The sequence below is a fragment of the Rhamphochromis longiceps genome, linkage group LG5 (genome assembly GCF_057381845.1).
Source record: "Rhamphochromis longiceps isolate RC_006_pf linkage group LG5, R_longiceps_female_GT1.1, whole genome shotgun sequence".
Classification (NCBI taxonomy): domain Eukaryota; kingdom Metazoa; phylum Chordata; class Actinopteri; order Cichliformes; family Cichlidae; genus Rhamphochromis; species Rhamphochromis longiceps.
Window position 1 is genome coordinate 36764409 of NC_140561.1, and position 21254 is coordinate 36785662.

Sequence of the window (21254 nt, forward strand, 5' to 3'; positions counted from 1 at the left end):
TAAGCTGTATATTCACTCTCCCTGTATTGCCTGTCTCGCTCGTTCATATTCTCTTTTCTTGCTCCCAATCTTCATTTTTCCTGCTGCCTTTCTCTTTTCTATGTTGTTCGTTCCATTTTACACCCCTTTCAGTTCTCCATCTTTCTTATCGTCTCACCTCTCTTTTTAATACGGCACTATATTTAAAAGCTATCACATCGAGATTGTTATTTGGGGAGATTATAAAAGCCTCTTTACAGAAGTAAACATCTCTATAGTTGCTGCTTTCTCCCAACCTATTCTGCTGTGCAGTTTGTGCAGCACCAGAGACATAATCTCACCCTTACATAATAAAGAGTAATGCCCACTGAGAATAGAAATATGTTTATGTGCTAGATATTAGCACCTCTAGCCACGACTATGTTCGCTCTCCTTATATTCTCTTAAAGTGTTTTTGAAGAATCTGTTGTTATTGAAATTGTGCTTTTTGTGTAACTGAGGCCTTCTTATTAGACAGATGTCACTGAAGTGTCATTTGGCTGCACTATACTGACATCCACAGACCATGTAGTCCATGTAAAGCAGTATTAGATATGTGCTCTGAGTTTGTCACACGATAGAAATGGGCGCTATCAACCACATTGCCAAATTTGAATTAAAAAAGCCAGTAAGTATATAAAATCAGGGTTGAAAAACTTTAGCAGCTTTCTTAGCATGGAAATGTTTTCTGTTGTTGTGGTCGCTTATTGACAGCTCACATTTCACATCAGTTCAAATGGTCTGCTGAAGCAGGCAAACACTCTTTTAACCAGTTTACATGAGTTTGGGAGGAAATTACTACCCGCTCTGTATATGGAATATTTTTGTCACTTGGTGGTTCTTTGTTTTTGTAATAAGTTTGAAACCCTTCTTAAAAGCTACACACTTATGAGGCTCGAAGATTCAGTAATTATGTTACATTGCAAGGCAATATAAAATTCTGCTGAAAAATACTAAGTATAGGCAATTTTTACATTTATTAATCTCTGAAGTCAGCATACTTTGCTGACTTCAGAGCAGTAGGTGTTTGGATGAAGTCTGGAGAGCTAAGATAGGAGAAATGATGGGATAATAAAACACAGGCGATGCTAAAAACAGACAGGAATAGCTATGAGAGATTTTAAGGTAAAATAGGAAGTGAAAAAACACTGGTTGTAACCAACCCGTAAACCAAAAAATGTTGTGTGAGTTCCATAAAATGCATTTGCTGAAGTAGCCGGTTGAACTACTGAGATTTTCTTACACAACTATCTCTGAGGTTTACAAAGAATGGCACTATTAAGTATTAAAAAAACTCGCTACTACATGTGTACCCAGGTGCAAGTGTGTGAAAACGTTTTTGTGTAAATTTTGTGTCTGAGTCACAAATGTGTATTCAAGGAAACTCTCCATGCAGACTGCTGAGAGAAAATTTGTACTCCTCAATCTTAATCTTTTAAGATTTTTGCAGCAAATCTTTAACAAAATTTCAAAGGAATTGACTTCATCTCTGTAGAGAGAGAAAAGGGAAACATCGCAGACAGGTTTTAGATCCAAAACATTACTATTGATCCACACTACTTTTGAAAAGTATGGAAAATTAGTTTGCAAACAAAGAGGTGCAGAGAAAATTATTCCGAGAATTATTCAGAATTTAGGTCATGCCCTTTGCTGGAGCATCTTAAGACTTCTTCACACATGCACTGTAATCCCTAAATGCTCATAGCAGCACATCTGAAAAAGAACCTTAGTCATGTTTTACATAAATGTTGCTCATGCAGTTTTCTTGCTTCGTACTATGTGACAGTTTGACAATATTCTGCACACTACTCACGTTTGGATACTTGCAGTTACTTTAAAAGCACACAGTTGTAGCAATGTAGCAATTTTCCATAAGAGTGAAAATTTGTAAACATTCCCTAAATTGGCAAATAAAACGTGCACTGTTAGAGAGTTGATGCTTGGAAGCTAAATAAGTGGAAGGCTGTGTGTATCTGGCAGGATCTCTATTTTGGGAAAAGTAAAAGCCTCCTCTCTCGTTCCTGCTGTCCTGTGCTATGACTCTTCTGCTTGCCCTCTGGCTACATGCCTCTTGTACAGAGCACTTCACACTTCCCATTTGAAACCAAAGCTTTGCCTTAAACCTACTGCTTTGCCACGTCCTCTGGGCTATTTTTACTCCAGCAGTGGCTACTGCTGTTAAAGCCATACACAGCCTTTTGGACTGCAGCAGAGGACTCCATCTGTGGTGGTGTGTTTAGGTATCTGAGCTTGGGTGTGTGAGTGGTAAAACTGCGTTTAAAAAGATATGTGTACAGAATAAGATACAGTAACAATTTCATAACACTTAATTATATCCACCAAAAATTATGGGCACCCCCATAGCCTTGGGTTTAAGATGCTGACCATGAGCCACAGCTTCTTTCTTCAAATTTAAACTGGGAACTTCCCCCTCAGATGTACCTCTGACACTGACATTGGCTATTAGGAGACAAATCTGTCTTTAACTTACGGGACAGCATAAAGATCTCATAAATATGTTTTTAGCACACTTCTGAACATGGGTGGATAGATGGATGGATGTGTGTTTTTGCACTTCTTAACCTCCTGTTGTATTAATGTGAAAGTCCTGACACTATTGTGTCAGTCATGCACCATACAGAACTGGAAGTCCTTATGACGAAGCACCTCGGGCCGTGTTTTTCTAACTTCTTAGGCATTTGCAAGAAAGAACTCCACAACATATGGTGTCAGAATTGTGATGGCTTGTCGGAAGAAGAAAACTGGCCTTCCAGTGCAATGAACAGAACTGCATTCCCAGCACATATGGTCAGATGAATGCTAATCAGCTTTCAACACTGTGAAAGCCTACCTGTTTTCTTCCCCTGTCCCCAAGAGTCCAGACTTCAGTAGAAGTAGTACAGGTTGACACATCTGTAGTCAACCTTGGAGCGCTCCTGGCCCGGGGAGACGTCTCTCTTTCAAACAATGTTGCATCAATAAACCTTTAATAGATTTTCAAGTTTTATGCGCTGCATAAGCTTCTCCGTCTAACTCATGTCTCTGTTTTTCTTGATCCCTGAGAATATCTTTGTTATTTACAAGGATTTCCTGTGCCTTTACATCCATCAGTTGACAGGGTTTCTTAGCTAGACTTTGATCAGTAGTTTACCATTGTATTTCTTGCTGTGCTTTACTCTTTCCTCAAACATTGTGGTTTGGAAACTCAACCATATGACCAGTAACAGAGTGCTTCACAATCAGTTTAGCCAGTCCTAACTGTTAATGGGTCGGGGTTACTGATCTATATATATCAAAAGCCATATTCATCAAAGTAAGCTGTTGGATACTGCTGTTGAATCCTCGGTCACACTGATAGTTCGGTGATGTCATCATGTTTCATGATGTTTCACCTCCATGTGGTCCTTCAAACCACAAAAAGATAGTCATCTTGAAAACACACACTTAGACACACAAAGACACACATGTATATTCACACCAGTGTGTCATGGTGCACTTATAGACTCTTCCATTTACTGAACTTTCAAATTATTTTTACTGTTGTTATTATTGTTGTTAGAGAGGGTAGAGCAGTGGACAGCTCTCTGGGTAGAATCCAAAGACATCTGTTGCTAAAAAGCTGGCTGCAGGTGTGAATGTGAGGTTACTTGTAAATGGTTTTCTGTGTATATGTGTCGGCCCTGTGATGACGACCTGTCCAGAGTATATCTCACCTTCAATAGGCTCTGGTCCTTCATGACCCTGAGATGGATGGAATGTATATTTTGTTTTCTGTTTTTCATCTTTATTTTCTGTTGCGTTTTTCTAAATAGTCCCACATTTTGGACCTTGGCAAGCTTATAAATACATTACTTTTTCAAGTGCACCTAGGTTTTTCCAGGGCTTAACAAGCTTTTGAGGAAATAACAGGTAAACTGATATTGGCACTAAGAATGCCACTGTTAGTAGCACAAACAGAGACGCCGTAACGGTCACTACTGATAATCCTTGTGCTGGAGCACCAGAATGACATGTGACACACGAGTGAGATATGAGTGTCAGATTACATCTTCTCTATGGCACCAGTGGCTGCTAAAGACATGCCAGAATCAACTACCTACAACAGAAATGCAACATAAACATCATAGGCTCTGTATGGGAGAACTTTTGTGACATAGAGCTCTTTGTACTGTGCGTTGATTTCTGCACCACTTTGAAGCAGTTCTTAAGTGTTACAGCTTTCAACTCATCTCCAAACCTGGAGGCTTCATTTTTACATTTTTTCTCTCTTTCTCTTCTCTGTCCTCTTTTACTTCTTCTGCCTTTTCTCTTATCTCCCACACCCTCCCACTCTGCTTCAGTGAAGTACATCAAGGAGATGTCTGCCTTCTTTAAAAGCTCTGGGTCCCCTGGAGCAGGTCTCCCGTGGGATTCTCCCCCTTCCACACCTCAAAGGGGCACTGAGCTCTCCCCTGCTGAGGTGAAGGAGCCCCGGAGCATCCCGCTGAAGATGTGCCAGGTGTCACGAAAACAGTGCCCTCCAGACACAGAAAACAGGTATTACATGTTAAAGCTTCAGCGATTTATGTAATATTTCATACAGTTTATGCATTTGGATAAAAAATATCTGACACATGAAAATGATATGGCTTTGTAAAAGGGACTTCTTCGTGTGTCTTTTTCACATTCTCTTTGTTAAAATCTGAAACTTCCTCCTCACCCTTAAGCTTTAGTCACTTTGCCATGTCTTTTTAATTCCTCTAACAGCTTTTTCCCACCTCTTTTATGTTTTTCTTCTGGCATCATTCTCTTTTTCTGTCATCTCATTTGCCAGGTATTTTGAGGTGATTTCATCCAACAAAAAGAACTCTGTGTTCCTGAGGGCAAAAGACCCTGCCATGGCCCAATCCTGGTACAATGCCATCCAGGCTGGTGCTGCCAGCCTTTTACCACGAGTGAAGGAGGAGATGAGGAGCATGCAGCCTGGCATGGAAGTCAAACATCTGGGCTGGATTACAGAGCAGGTATTGGGGGGGGGGGGGGGGGGGGAGCAATGGTTAAACTGATCTGCAGCCTAATAGAAAGTTTAAAATATTTCTGAAGTTTTGATAGAAATTTCAACGTGCGCAGGTATCTCAGGGTCCAGAGAAACCCGTACTGGCTGTGCTGACTGACAAGGACCTGCTCTTGTATCCCTCGTGTCCTGAAAGCAAAGAGAGCCTCAACAATCCGACAAAGAGCCACCCGCTCATCACCACCAGGTTTCCACCCTTACAGCACACGCTACATAACATGACACTTGTGCTTTCGCTCTCTTTCTTATATCAACGCATTCACATAACGATGGAGTCTCAGAAGCTGTTCGGCTCAGGCCTTCCTCTGGCTTGATTTAGCCCAGAGAACACATGCTCACTCTTTCCATAGCTGGACTGTTGGACGTTTTGCCAAATAACATCATATTCATGTGGAAACAGAACCTATGAGTCATGGGTTTTTCCTCTGTTTTTTCTCTCCTCTGTAGCCCTGTAGCAGTTTGTCTGCAACATCATTTGCTCTTATGGCCACATTATTTTCTATAAGTCTTCATTATCATCTTTCTCATACACTTTTTTTCCCCACTCTTTCACCTACCCCACACCCTCCTTTCTCAGACTGGTCCACTCTGGTCCAGGAAAAAGCTCTCCAGTCTTGGATTCTGAGCTGTCATTTGGCCTACGTTCAGGCACAAAGCAAGGCGTGGAGACACATGTTTTTAGGGTGGATTCTGCTAAGGAGCTGTCGACCTGGACTCATCTGCTGGTGGAGGGTTGCCACAATGCTGCTGAGCTTACCAAGGAGGTCACCACGGGTACAGAGATAGAAAAGATTCTTCAGTTTTTGGTTCATTTACAGTTCTTTTACGAATAAATCTGAAATTCAGATGTATTAAGAGAAAAGCCCACTACATGTTAAATACCAAATGGTGATGTCAGTTCTATACTAGAGTACACATGAATTATGTAATTCAGTTAGCAGCGTCTGTATGCTGTAAGTTAGGGTAAGAGTTTTTTGGTTTTGGGTCCCCCCCCCCCCCCCCCCCCCCCCCATTACTATCAGAAACACTGGTTTGTAATCATTGTTAACCTGAACTAAACAATATTTTAAGAAGAATTTACCTGTAATGGCAGGTAACATTTCCGTATCCGAACCGATTTTCAGAAATAAACAAGGTTTTGTTAGAGGTGGAAGCTGAAGAGGAATAAAAATGGAGCCTTCTGAAAGTCAAAATACTATCCAACTAGGAGTACAACATGACTTTTTTTCAGGGACTGATTCAGACATTTGAATCATGTCTATAAATATACCTCAAATCTATTTCAACCAAACAATTCCTGCTTGGGCTTAAGACTTGGTTCTGTTCAACAGACACACACAAACATTCCAGTTTAAAACAGAGGCTCGTCTCACAAAGCAGGATTAGTGCGATTTATTGTTCTTTACACAGTGATCTGCACGCTGTACCCCTTTGTAGAACGTCCCTAATCTTTGCACAATTCTTCTGGTTTCATTTTAATAAAAGATTTGGGTTTTTAGAAACCAAACTTTCTTGCAATGGATTTTTATAAGGAGCTTGAGGGAAGACAAAGCATTTTGTCGTATGTATTGTAGTATATAAAGTCTTAGCTCTTTGCTTACATCTAGACTGAGTAAAACCCCCTACAGCTTTACAGCTGGATTTACTGCTCAGAGTAGTCCTACTTTCTGAGACAAGTGCCATGCGGTGTAAAACCTTGCTGTGTAGTAAAGGTTTCACATTGCCCTCTGCTGGTGGAATAAAATGATGCAAAAACTTTCCAGTATAAACTAAAAATGGTTCTTTTAATTCCAATATGTGAAACTAATTCTAACTTTCTTTTACTAAACTAAAATTTGGAACAATTTTGTTTTCTTACAGCAAAAACTATTTAAACTGCATCTCTGTCTTTTCAGTGTCACATTTAATAAAGTGCATTCTGTAGCCCTGTATCAATACTGAATGATACTACTAATGAAATCACAAATAAATCATTACTTGACCTTTACGCCACATAAGCACTGCTTTTTCTGCTTTGGCAGTCTGCAGTTGGAATGGGAAAGAGTGCATGCTGGGAGTTCACATCGATGACGGTTTCACACTGTTCACCGAAGAAATGGGTGTCAGGAAGAATGTTCTCCTCCAGCAGCCTTTTGAGCGCCTCAGAATGTCCTCAGACGACGGCGTTCGGATGATGTTCCTTGATTTTGGAGGTCCCGAGGCTGAGATAGTAAGTTTTCCCCTGTTTTCTGTTCAATTTTGACTTGAAGTGAAATATGTGACATTTCAGGGCAATAATGCATCAGTAAAATCATTAGCACCATTACTCTGAGTGCTGAGTGCTCACTTGTTAGACAGATGGTGAACTTGACTAAATTTGATTTCTACCTAAGCTTGTGTGTTAGCCATCTCTTTGACATTTAAGAAAAAAAACATTACATGCTCCCTCTCAGACAGTTACAAATCATATTTCACTCTGTAAGTTATTCAGATAATTCCGATTCAGATGGGTTGACCTGCTTGTTATGCATTTATAGAAATGTTTAAAAAAAGCAAAATGATATGGATTTCCTTCATTTAATCATGTTTCTTTTTTACATATCTGTATCTTCTTACAGCAACTGGACCTGCATTGTTGCCCTAAGACCTTAGTCTTCATAATCCACTCTTTCCTGTCTGCTAAGGTCAAGCGACTTGGTCTCTTGGCATGATAAAGGCCGGAACGTCACAATAGGAATATTCAATAAAATTTATGGTACAGCCTGGGAACTCTGAAACTCCAGACGATGGGAGGCTTGGGAATAATGCTGACAAGCCTTCCTAAGCCTCTAAAAATCATCTTTGGTCAGGCATCTCCTGATCCTTCTATGGAATGAACTGCAGCAATGCAACGATGGTTGTTTGTTGAACTTGTATTTGTAAGGTAAAACGTTGGTGCAAGTCAGTAGCCACTTAAGGGAGCTTGCATCTGTCAAATCTGTCACAGTATGTCATGACACTTTGTGATGACAAACTGTACGAGTACGACTGCCTGTATCTTAATGTTTCTAAGCTTAAAGCCCCAGACATTAGTTTTTTGTCATCACATTGTTTATCTTTATTTCATAAGTCAAGATGGGCCTTTGTCTTGAGAATCTTTTCATCTTTCAATCTTTGCTTTATGTGCTGTGAACAAAATCATTTTGTTGTGAATAACAAAAGTTATTTCACAAAAGTCCTGATTGATGTTGGACAAACATTTTCATAAAGGCAGCTCGAATGGAGTGACAGGATGTCACGGCTGATCGCTACATAATCAATAGTCTGTACTGAACAATGTACAGAATGGAGCTATTATGATATGCTGTTCATGTGGATTCTTGCCAATACCCTGAAATTTTTCATGCGTTTTAAGACGACCTCCAAAAGAAAAGTAAAATAGATTTTTCAGTCTAGCTGAAATACAACTTTCATTTCACCTTTTTCTACAAAAAGTAAAACCATATATTTAAAAATGCTATTTTTTTGTGTTTAAACCACAAAATATTCATACCAAATACAAACCTGCAGTGCTTAACAATTTTATTAGACCATCACCTGATGTAAGGTTTATGCCACAGCTTCCCTGAATTAACAGTTTTGATATTTACCAAAATCGTGTTTTATGCTTCCGTAATGGTTAATCCACCAATAAGTTCTCTAATCAAAATATTTATAATGCTACAATATCATATGTGTTATTCATGAATTTTCAAAGTTACTATTCATAAAAAAGTTGAAAAAGTGCAAAAGCGCATTATTATTTTTGATTAACATGCCAAATCACAGTTATTTACTTGGATTTCTCAACAGAAAAACAAAAATCTTAGTGGTTGAACGTTATGCTTGATAAACTTCTAATTTCTGAGAGAGGGTCAGTGTGCCAGCACAGATTTAGGTATTTGGTTTGTTTCTTGACTAATAATTAGCAATATCATTTTTAAACACATTTTTGACAGATATTTGTGTTTTCTTGTTTTTATGACAGGTCGTGTAATAAATTTGCTAAGCAGTGTGTCTTAAGTATCAATGGCCTTAATCAGTCTTTTTTGTCAGTAACATAAACAATCTAATAAAAAAAATATCTTGTGTTTCACAGCACTGACAAAGGTTTTCATTATCATTTATAGATGACATACAGCCAGCTTAACTATACTTCTCTATGGATATGGAGTTTAACTCTTACTTTATGAGTTAATGTCTTTGTTAAGTACTATATTCTTAATACAGAGGGCAAGTGCAGGCTTGGAAAGTTTTACCACGGTCTTTTCAATGTTTTTGTATTTTTTTGTTTAAGAACCTAAGAAAGTATATGGAACTGTTATGTTGGTCACTTTTGTGTTGTTATCTGTGCTGACTGGACATCTGCAATTTGGGGCCTTCTTTCTTCTTTGAACACTAAACAGACTTCTATTAACATATATATATATATACATATATATATATGTACACAACTAAAATTGTTTGCTTTCAAGAATAAAATGTATTGTATATTCTTATTTAAACAAATGTGTGCCTTGCAGGGTTGTTTGTATATAAACATGTAATAAACTTTAACTTTTATTGTTTACCTTGCTTGTGCTTGATTATTATACTATTACTACTATTATAATTCTCTAAAAACAAAAGAAATATTATCTACATTTATTATGTAAACTTGGTTAAAGCTGTACTAATTATCCATACATTAATAAATACATAGATTCATCAATTAGAGCACACGTTTCTTTATACTGGCCGGGGACCAAATAGCACACCACTGATTCAAAATTAGCAGAAGCTAATCCTAGCAAACAGCCACCATCTGTGGTGGCTATCTTTTTTTGCAAGTGTCAAAGTGGCCCTGCCCACTAAAGATGTATATTACCATAGGTAAGTTTAACCCATAGACTTTGAGATGAGCAATTTCTTGGTTGCAAAAAAACCCCCAAGATGGCACAACAAGCGGTGAATCTGATGGTGGAACCTAATATGATAATAATATTTTTTGGAGTGTAAACATGTTTCATTAACGTGTAAAGACATGTAATTAGCATGTCTCTTTAAAATTGAAGTATGGGCTCTATCCGGCATGTTGAGCAAGCCTCAAGCAGACGTTCAAGCAAGTGCAGTTAAGGATACTTTAATGTGAATTTCATTTTTCAGCTTACGACAAATTCTTAACTCTTTTCAGCCTTTCCAGGAGAACATTTGTTTTAGGTAATACCACTATTTTTGTTTTTTTGTTTTTTTTATTGTATTCAAATTTGTAGACAGGACTATTGACAGAAGCTTGGCAAGTAAAGCAAATCAAAAAGCATATAAAATGTGGCTTTATATGCTTTTTGGAGAAGAGGACAACGCAGAGGAAACTGAGCTAAAGTACTGTAAATACTGGCCTCATGTCCATCAAGTATCCAGCAGCTTGACTCTTAATGGCTTGGCTGGATGTGTAAATAAGTTAGTTGATGGCCAAAACAACCATGTGAGGTTAATGTGTCTACATTGTGACCCACATCATCTCTCTAAATCCCTCTTAAGCCAGACTCCTTTTAGTCAGCCCCAAATCACTTGATATATTCAGCTGCGTGTTTTATATCTCATGGTCTTTAACGAGCCGTTCCACCGAGCAGATTCAGACAGCGGATCTAGCCTTGTGCTGTCTTTATTTAACAGTCCCAGTTGGTGGTCTGACAGTTTTATTAAGTCCAGACAGATCTGTAGAATGGGAAGAGCAAAGATGATGATGATGAGATACTTAAGTCAGCAGGGTGTGTGATGGAGACAGTTAGGCCTGCTGCTAGCCATTATAAGAAGAGCAAGCAAACAGTCCACTCTCCTGTATTTTTACTGTCATTAAGGAGCGTTATCAGTGAGGCCCAGATGCTGTTTTTAGTAGACAAACTGTCAGTCTGTTAATGTGTGCGTGCGTGTGTGTGTGTGTGTGTGTGTGTGTGCATATGGCCTTTTAAACACAGCTTTGAATCTGAGTGTTTCGGAACAGCACATAGAAATGGCAGACTCTAGTAATAACAAACTGGGAGTTGTATATTAAATCACAATAGAGTGTTCACATTTGATCATATCTTCCCCCCTCCTCCCCTTTCAGTGCTCACCCCTCTTGTTTAGACGTTACCATGGCAACGGCAGAGAGCTCTGTTCACCTCTTCCATTATGGTTGCTGCTGTTAAAATTGTCAGTCAGGCTCTCAGATGCTGCTGAAGAGGAGGATCGAGTTCTGTGAATATATTTTGATCAATACAAATGTAAGGACGCTTAGAAATGAGAAAAATTGTTGGGAATTACAATTTGAGTAGCACGAGAAGCTAAAAGAACATGTTGTACTAGATAAACACACTCATGTCATACCTTTTTTTTCCCCGATGAAGTCTGGAAAGGCAGAAATGACATACAAGAAGAAATCTCTAAATTAGCTTCCTATCTGCTTTGGCATCAGGGTGCTTGTATGAATGTGTACACTAACCCCAAAGACAGAAAGAAGAGGCAGATCATGACTTTGGAAAATAAATGAAATAAAAATTATTATAACTGTGATTATTAAAAAAAAAAATGTTGCATGGTAAATAAAACACAAAAATTGATTTGATCGCCATCTTCTACTAAAGAGTTGGAACGTTTAGGACAAGTTTTTTGTGCTACAATTTCAAATAAAGTGTTATTTATTTAAAATATATTTAACTTTTTTATTTTGGATAGGTTGGATAGGTTGTAATATGTTGAAATATCTGGTAAAGTACACATTATGCAACGCTGAATAAGATGCTATTACACTGGATTTTTTTTTATTCAAAGGCATTATGTGTCATCTCCCTGGTTTGGTTTTTGGTTTCCATCTTCTGTTGACGATATGGATTCTTCATTCGTGTATTTGAGTCTTTCTTTGTTTATTTTGTACAGTTTTTAGTTTAGTTTTCTTTTTTTAAATTAAGTATTTTTAGTCTTTTTTATTTTGGTGGAACTTCTGTTCCATCCTTGTTGTGCCTCATTTCTGTGTTCATGCACTGGTCCCTATATGTTCCCTTGTCCCTCAAATCTTGTGTGTTTTTTTAGATTTCTTTTGGTGATTGAAGCAGTTTGTTTTCACTTCTTATCTTCCTACCCTGTGTCCCTGATTGCTTTCACCTGTTGTTTATTATTTTCACCTGTGATTGCATCCTCATCCTTCCTGTGTGTCATTCCCAATCAGCTGTCAGGGTTGATGTTTTCTAATGTGTTCCACGTTCATGTTACGGGCTTATATTTAGATGGTACTTTCTATATTCTTATTGCAAACTCAAAATGCTGTAGACTACAAGCCACATTTAGTCATTCAGTCATTTACATTCCTACAGTGTACCTATTGTACTTAACTTGTGATTATTTTCATTCATATCACACTTATCTTTTGATCTTTATCCAACACCTTGATGAAAAGTTGTAGATGAACTGTGTGATAATTCAATCATTCATAATTTTCAGAATGACACCGATGACAGCAGTGATAGTAAGAGAGATTATACTGATGATTGACTTATTCAGTCCAAGTAGCTGCACCAGTGGTCTAAATATTACATTTAGCAGTGATTGCAATTTTTTTTTTTTTTATAAAGGCTCATTTTTATAAAGATCACTAGTTGGGCAATAAAGTTTAATAATGATGCCAAATGGACAATCTGGGTCTGTGCCCAGCCTCAAGCTCAGGGATATATTTAATAATATCCTTTTGTCATTGTCGTTTCAGGACTGAGGACCCAAAATAGCTGTTCCAGTGTACAGTAATTGCATATGTGTAAATGTGAGTTTGAATGTGAGTTAATTCAGACAAAAAGAGTATGCTTTTTACTCAGTGCATCCCGTCTTTACAGTACTTTACATCAAACAAAAAAAATGTGCTTATGTCCTTACATTTGTATTATGCAAATGTGTCAGGAACAGTATAGAATAGAATGTATAGTAAACTTTACTGGCATTGTGCTTACAGTTATCTCACATAAAAGGTCACAGAGTTTATGTATGAGAAGAAAGAAAGAGAGAGAGACTCTGCAAACCTGATCTGGATGAGAGGAAGATGGATGAGCGAATATATATACACTTGTATTAACTGTGCAGGTGTTTTCATGTATTTTGGTGGGGGTTTTTGTAACTACCAAAGAGCGATGCCATTGAGTTTTGTAAATGTTTAACACATATGCTCAAGTGCAAGTTTTTCAGTATTACAGGCTTGTGATCCTCATACTGGCATTACACTCGTAGCAGGCAGGTGGCAGTGGAATACTAAGGAATGAGAGACAAATCCAGTGTCAGTGTACCTTTCAGAGGCAGTAGGGGTCTCTGTGTCTCCACACAGAAGAATCACAAAGAGAGTACTCATGTTCTGTGTGGAAAGAGAGAGAGAGAGCACTCAAGCTTTGATTGGTCCTGACCAAATTCAGAACAGGACATCCCACAATATTCAATACTGTGCCCCCCTCCCCACTCTTCCCTTCCCACAAACACAAAAGGACTACAGAGTAGAAAGAGGACAAGAGATTAATACTTAGGCTCAAGCAGAGCAATTCATATTCCAATTGGAAGAGCATGTTATCTATTTTCTCATACTCGTTCATTGTGCTTTTCTTCCTGAGAGGCATTCGAATCAAAGCAGGGTTCAACGGGAATCAAATGCGACTTTCAAGGAACTGAACAATGGCAACAACATTTAGCATAGCTCGAACATGTCAACGTTGCACAGAATCCAAAAAGAAGCAACCATGCAATCACTTTTACATCAACTCCTCAATAACCATGTCAAATATGTACAGAGGGATGGGGTGAGGCTAACGCCGAATCCTGTGTCATTGGAAAGTCATTCATCCAAGCTTAATCAATCTAGGTTGTTTGATTCAATTCAAACTGCCTCCTGGGCAGAAGAGAGAAAAAAACAGAATTAAAGGGAAAGCTGACTCTTTCCAACTTTGACGAGCTTCTCACTATCTCCTGTCTCCTTTATTTCCCCTTCCTTTTTTTTCTCCCCCCCCCTCTATTATTCTCTCACCGGGCTCCTAGAGGCAGGAATTATAGGTAGTCATTTCATGCTAAGGTATAGGCTGAATTTCTTTTTTCAGTTACCTTATTTTTTTTTAAAAGAAACTGTTATTACTACTGTATGTCTTAAAGACCAGGTTAGAGTTATTAAATATGCCAAAGCGAATTGTATTTTCGCTCAAGTAAGCTCCTTGGAAATATTCCATCAGGGCACCCTTTTATTCTTTCCAAATGTAGTTATGAATTTTAAAGTAGACTTGTTTTACTGGAGGAGAGAGCTGTGTGATCAGAATACTGAGCAAAGCTCAGATTGGACTTCCTTGTTCTTGGAACATTGAAAGGGAGACTGTAGCTGTCAACAGGAGAGGTGGAGAAGAGAAGAAGAAAGAGAGGGAGAGGAAGAAAGTGGGAGTTAATATTGCTTGATGTCAAGCACTTTAAGTACTTTTTTAAAAATTGCAAAGTGGGAAGGGACCATATTTCTTTCAGAAAAGTGTTAAAGTAAAATATTCTATGTGAGTGTGTAATAGCTGCAAAGGAAATGACAGACAGATATTTTGCTTGTGGGCATTTTAACCATTTAAACATATAGTATCATCATCATATAAACACACCAGTCCCCCTACCCCACCACCCCACCCCATCCTGCCTTCTTTTCATTCCATTTTTTTTTTTGGTATTCATGAGCATATGCTCCTGTGTGAAGTCCCCTGTCAATAAATATGCACAGTCTTAATTGTTCCCATCGCAATTAGAATACAGTTCTGTTCTTTTTGGCTCAGGTGTATGTTAAAGCTCTTTCTTTTGTCTGTGGTTTGGCACCTCTGATGATTTCCATGACAATCATTTGAGTGAGCAAGGAAGTGAGAAAAAGGGAAAGGCAGGGAGAGAGAGAGAAGGAGAGAGAGGAGGTGAGAAACAGTTGCTGGAATAAAGCCCCATCTCAATCTGAATAGCTTATTAATAGAGCTGGTCCCAGGCAAACAGATGGCAGCTGCCAAAAACAAACACAGAAATCACAGAAATGAAAACCCTAATTCAATTAGGTGGGAAGCATTCCTCACTGCAGCAGTTATTGAGCAGTTTCCATTAATTTGATAATCCATTTTTCAAAAGAAATGTATTAAAAAGTGCCTTTTCCAAAGTGTTCTCCTGTGTTTGTTATCCGAGGCTGATGAGCAGAGAAAGGAGAGGCCACAAGCTGCATGTATGTGGGTGTGAGAAGAAAACAGGATTTAAGTAATTACTGGCTCATGCTTAACAAATGCAATTAAAGTTACTAATGAATGATTACATCGCAGTGTTCCTAATATGAATTTGTTCAGATTAAAGTAGGCTAGATTGGTGAGGTAGGTTCTGTGTTGTTTTCACACTAGCACATTTCTTTTTATAGCTAAATCATTAAAGGGCTATTACAGAAGGAATAGAAAACAATCCATTTCTGTAGGCAATGGGTAAAGTTGATCTATTTCTTAAAAATAATCATATTCTGTTAGAAGTTGCACTGTTAAAAACAGTAAAGTCCTATCAGCTAGATGTACAGCACTGAACTGTAATTTTACAGTGGGGCTGTTGTACTCGGGAACAACAGTGTCTTATTGTACAACACTTTACAGTACTGTGAAGTAAAATAGTCTGAGCTCTTTGGTTGCCATTAAAGTTTTATTTTACTGTTGCTACTGAAAAATTCATAGACAGTTTATTATTATAAAATAACTGCAAGTTCTCACAGATCTACCCTAAAACAACTTTCTTATCGTTCTTGATCTATGATATTAGCTTTGTCACGGTTCCCCTTTGTTTTCATCTTTTACACATTTTAGTGGCTGAAAGGATTGCTGGAATTTCCCAACATGTAGAGGATGCACTTTCTTTTAGATAAAATCTTATACGGACATTCATTGTTTCCAGAGGATGAATCACGACTTGTTTCACTTCAGCCAAAAGCTTTAAACTTAGTTTCAAAGAGAAAATGGTTCACTTGTCCTGTCTAACCCTGTTTTGATATTTTTCAGTAAGCCAACATTTGTTTTTCTGAACAGGCTCCAAAAGCCCAAGATGCTATTAATTAATGTGGAACAGAATATATAGCACTTCTGTAGTCATACTGGCTCCTCTAAATACTGCTACAAGCAGCATTAAATATACATGCATATAGTGTTTTATATAGTGCATTATTCTTTGTACTTTAAACTGCTCATCTACATCACACAGACAGTCTCCAGATAGGTTTGAAACAAAGAACCCTTTTTGCTGTGAGACAACAGTGCGAACCACTGCAACACATTGTCTTAAACGTCTGACACAGAGATTCTGCACACATCAAATGTAATAAAGGTTCAATTATTTTTGCAGAAAACAAATATTTATTAGTAAAAGTCACAACGTTAGATGGTGGCCTTAATCTGAATTTTTCCCTGTAGCTCTCAGTGAGTGATTGAGCTCAGGATGATTTTTTGAATTGAATCCCAAGTTAGAATTCAATCCACATTTTTCACCTGCTCCAAGCCTTTTAAGTCAATTTCTTAAAAACCAGGGAGACTGATTGAAAACACTTTAGACTGATAGAAAGTATCATTACTTGGAAGAGATGCAGTAAGGGATGAAACTAAAGAAAAAGAAGAAAAACATTCTTGTGTATTTGATTCTAATGAATGCAGATGCACCTGACAAAAATAAATGTCCCTTGGGAAGAAAAAAAAACAAGTTTGTCACACAGACATAAATAGAAAGTGAGAGGGTTTAAAGATAGAGCGGCATATTGGATTTGAAATATGAAAATTGCAATCATCCACAAAGCATTCTGGATTTTGCAGGTACACAAAAACTGTAATTGGTAAAAGAGGAAAACTACCTGAGCATGACATGCCATGCTTGAGACACAATGGAGTTCACAGTGATAACAATAAGACAACAAGGCAATCCAATTTGTCCTCCCTTTAATTTCCTTTGAACCAAACAGCATTCTAAATTGATTTCTTTTGCTCAGGAACTGACAAAAATATGACAATTTTCAGAGATCAAAAGATGCAAAGAGATATTCATCCCACCTCTTAGTTGATAGTGCAAAAACCTTAAAACTTTTTTGATTTGATGTTTCTTTCCAATTGTTTCCAGTGATTTGTTTGGTGAACAAAAGTCTCACAGACATCAGGTCAATCACCCGAGATACTGAGTGTGACACACTGATTAAAGTGAGCTATAAAGGTCAATGTTCTTTACACTGGAGAATGTACTGCAAAGAAAAAAGGCAGTAAAGACATCTTCCAGCATAATAGTGCATCATCTAGCATTTAACTGTGGCTATCGTTGCAAAAGAAGCTCAGATTTATAAAAGATCAGAGAGATCTGAGCTGATGTCTTAGGCATGCTGACGAAAAAATGGACAAAAATTAAAAAGGAAAAAAAATTCCCCATAATTTTTAAAAAAGAGATTCTGGGAAATATTTGCCATTATGAGCCACGAATTGCACACAGCCCTCATCTGCACTGACAGTTACTTGGTAAAATTATACATATACTTCGTGATAAAAGCATTGAATAAATGCTCAATTTTCTCTGCACAAAGAAGCAAGCTGTAAAAAGTTATTTTTCTGCAGTCGCATTGTGTTTGAAGTCTGTTGTTATCAGTGAAGTGGGGGAAAAAGAGTGGCCAAAAGAAATATCCTATCATTAAATTTATTCAAAAGTGTAATAAAAGAAATCACATAAACGTTTAATGAAGAAGCATGTCTGCAGCCTGCAGAACAGCTTGGGAAAAGACATAGTATGTTTAATCATACTAACTACGATTTAATTGGTTTGAACATCAAATTTCAGTATGAGAATGTCATAGTGGTTGCTGATGTTCCCTGAACAACAATATTATGTTCTTGTTATTTTTCATAGTCAAATTATACATTTAGACTTTAGATAATATAAAAGTATTTATGTCTATATTTTTAACTAGCTTACTTCATACTCCTCAGTAGATTACCAGAAATACTAGTCATTGCATACTAACCATGTAGCTATTTCATCTTGAATTCAGTCAGATTTATCCGATTAAATGGGTCAACAGAACAAACTAAAGAAATTATTCATATAACTGTGGGTGTAATGTAACACATCTGTCTGACCTTCATCGTTTGACGGCAGCTTCAGAGTAACGATAATATGAAACACAATACACTACATTAGCCAATGCTCAGCCAATAAAATCAGTGGTAAACTCTGTCAAAATATTACATGCAGTATATTGAATATGGTGGGCTGGACAACCTTGTTCCATTTTGCAGGATCTTTATTTTTCCCATATGTTGCATTTGATAATTACACGTTTGAAATGAGCAGTGTTTCTTGCGAGTGTATCACAGCAATGGTAAGATAAGTAAATCACTCTAATGTATAGTGATGCTATGTTTACTGTATATTGGCAAAGCATGTTCCACAGATTGGTTGCTATGGTGCTGATTTTAAGAACATAACTCCTTTTATACCAACCAAATGCTAGGACTGTCTATTATAAAACATGCCAAGATGTTGCACTATATAGAGTTGAATCCTTTCCCAATCCCATCATCAGACTTATTTTAACAGTGTTACATGCCATGTGCATGACAGACCCGAATACCTATCTTCCTAAGTAACTATATTGTATTTTCATAACAAGCCTTTAATCCCAAACATCTGGACAGGAACCTTATTACAATAACACAACCGTTTCTTTCTGACACTCTCTCCAGCATGCAGTTATTAGAGGATCTAAGGTGGAGCATGTGTGGGCGATATTGCTCAAATAGAGCAGCTGCAGTGTTTAACAAACATCTAAAATGACTGCGTATGTTTGGTCGTCTTTCTGTGGCTCCAGTCTGAGGTGATCCAGGGCATAAAGGGACTTGACTTTCACAGACGACAGCAGTGGTGATGAGAAAATAGTTATGTGTGCGGTTCATGATCTGACTCATCTCCACTTCAAGTCAAGACTTAAGAAATGCTGAGATGAAGAAATGTGAAACTTTATTATTTTACCTCTTAGTCAGTGAGAACTGCGGGTTTTTTACAGAGATGAGGGTTCTTGTCCCACAGCCAAATGAGTGGGTGGGACTGGGGGACAGGAACTGTGCTACCTATCAAAAAGGGTGTCATCTGGACACTACTGACTTAACACTCTAAACCACAATGTTCACATATACACAAAAATCGAAAGTGCAGTATGAGCTTTTGTACATCCCTTTTTCGTTGCAGTTTAATAGAATAATGTGTAGGAAATATGCATTGTCTGAAATGAATTACACTGTGACAGTGAACCAGACCTGCAACAACTAAGTTTTTGGTCACTCTTAGATTGTGAAACAAGCAGTGGACAAATGTATCAACAGTGATCTGCTCCCTGTTGATACAGTGAGCAGATCAACAAGCATGCCTTTTAAGTATCCATGTTGCATTGTGAAATAGAAAGCAAAAAGTCTAGTGTCTTACATTTGAAGATTAAAGATAATTATTTAGATCTGTTTTAGTGTTATACATACCAGACAGAAATATCTGCCTTCCAAGGTACTAAATCTTCCATTGTTTCATTAGTTAGTTGACATATTAGACACATTGATGTTAAATGGCTAATTACTTCGGAAAAGACATGGGGTGTTTATTAATTATTGGAGTTGATTTTTATTCATTAGCAAGTGGCAGCATCATAAAACAAATTTTCAACAGATTACTGCAAATATTTAGCTTGGCTATGATGCAGTAACAGTAATAACTGTGTAGTTTTTGCCATATAATGTCATGAAACCCACTTACAAGGTGTGAGGCAACGTTGCTAAATTGATATTGATACATTTAAATTTGAGTTAATCCAATCATAGTGAGAAACTCTTCCTCACCTGATGTATCACAATGAGTCTGAGGGGAATTTTAAATTTTTAAAAAAATGAACTCCTCATTATTGAACAGATATATGCAACCCGTTGAAACATTTGTTTGTAATATTGCAAAAAAAAAAAAAGACAGGAAACGGATAAAATTCGGTCACCACAAGACCTACCGAAGGGTTGCTAAAACTGACATAGCATATATGCTGGATTACGTAAATGTCTACAGGTGTGAAACCGCAAGTATGCTTTGTGCCTCACCTTTCTGATATATGTTGTAGCCCCATGTTTGCTTTAGTGTTTTGTGCAACAGCATGAAGCTGATACTTAGGTGAACCAACTCAAAAAGAGCTATCTATACACGTTTGTTTTGGGGGTGTTTTTGGCAAATTTTTAGTGTTTGATTACTTAGAAAAAGCACTTTAGCTCTTTTTTTGTAAAGAAAAGCAGAATAATTATAAGATTTCATGTTAAATTGTTATTCGCGAATTATGCAGGAAATCTTCTGTTTTGTAGATTAACCAACACATTTTGTGCAGTACAGTCAGCATAAAAAAGAAACCTTAACTGATTCTCAACACAAAGCGAAACTCATTTCTTGTTAAAACCACCCACATTTCCTGCTGTTTGTTTCTCTTACCGCAGCACCAAAGTTGCAACTGAAACATTTTGTCTATATGCTGCAGTGGCTGGTCTCTGAGGGTTGGTGTGTTTGGAGTTCAGTTGCATGTAAGCGTTTCGTTTAACCATAGTACTGACCTTCTCACCTGTATCAAGCTAAACTCAAAGGACAGAGGGAAGCCAGTATCATGGAATCAGCTTCACCCCTCCCCCTCATTTAAAGTACACTGGTAATGAGCAAATATAGAAGAATTTTAAACCTAACAGGGGAAATTTACAAGTGTGTTGGTGATGAAAATTTTCCATCGCTGGCTATTCTCAACTTGCAGTCCAGGCTTTTTTGTAATATAAATAAAGAAAACAAAAGTTAATGCATGTACGGTGTGTTTCTAGCACTAAAAAACACTGGGTTATTTGGATCATAAAATATTTGAGGACACTGCACACATCTGTCCATATTGTCTGTCTTTGCATTTTTGCATGCAAAGATACTTTTGTGGTAGTTTTAACCTTTTGGACGACACATTAAAGATAAACTTTTACAAGTTTCTCATCACCGTCTACTAGATGGATACCACACTGACCCCGTCTTTGTCATCCTGCCTGCTGTTACTCATATCATCCATTTAGTTGCAGCAGTGGTCTTTTCAAATCAATGGAAACCAACAAGACTGCTGCACTCACCTCTTCTCAATGGCATCCTCCACCAT

At 37.6% G+C, this 21254-nt stretch overlaps 1 protein-coding gene across 1 annotated transcript in view; it reads left to right on the forward strand.

Annotated features, from left to right (window-relative positions):
* Window positions 1-8611, forward strand: part of snta1 (syntrophin, alpha 1) — a 29710-nt gene extending 21099 nt beyond the window's left edge. The window contains exons 3-8 of the mRNA XM_085407472.1: window positions 4359-4554; window positions 4832-5021; window positions 5128-5258; window positions 5649-5845; window positions 7093-7280; window positions 7669-8611. Of these exons, the coding sequence (XP_085263598.1) occupies window positions 4359-4554; window positions 4832-5021; window positions 5128-5258; window positions 5649-5845; window positions 7093-7280; window positions 7669-7761 (995 nt within the window). The 3' untranslated portion in view covers window positions 7762-8611. The remainder of the gene's footprint in view (window positions 1-4358; window positions 4555-4831; window positions 5022-5127; window positions 5259-5648; window positions 5846-7092; window positions 7281-7668) is intronic.
* Window positions 8612-21254: the final 12643 nt, after the last annotated feature.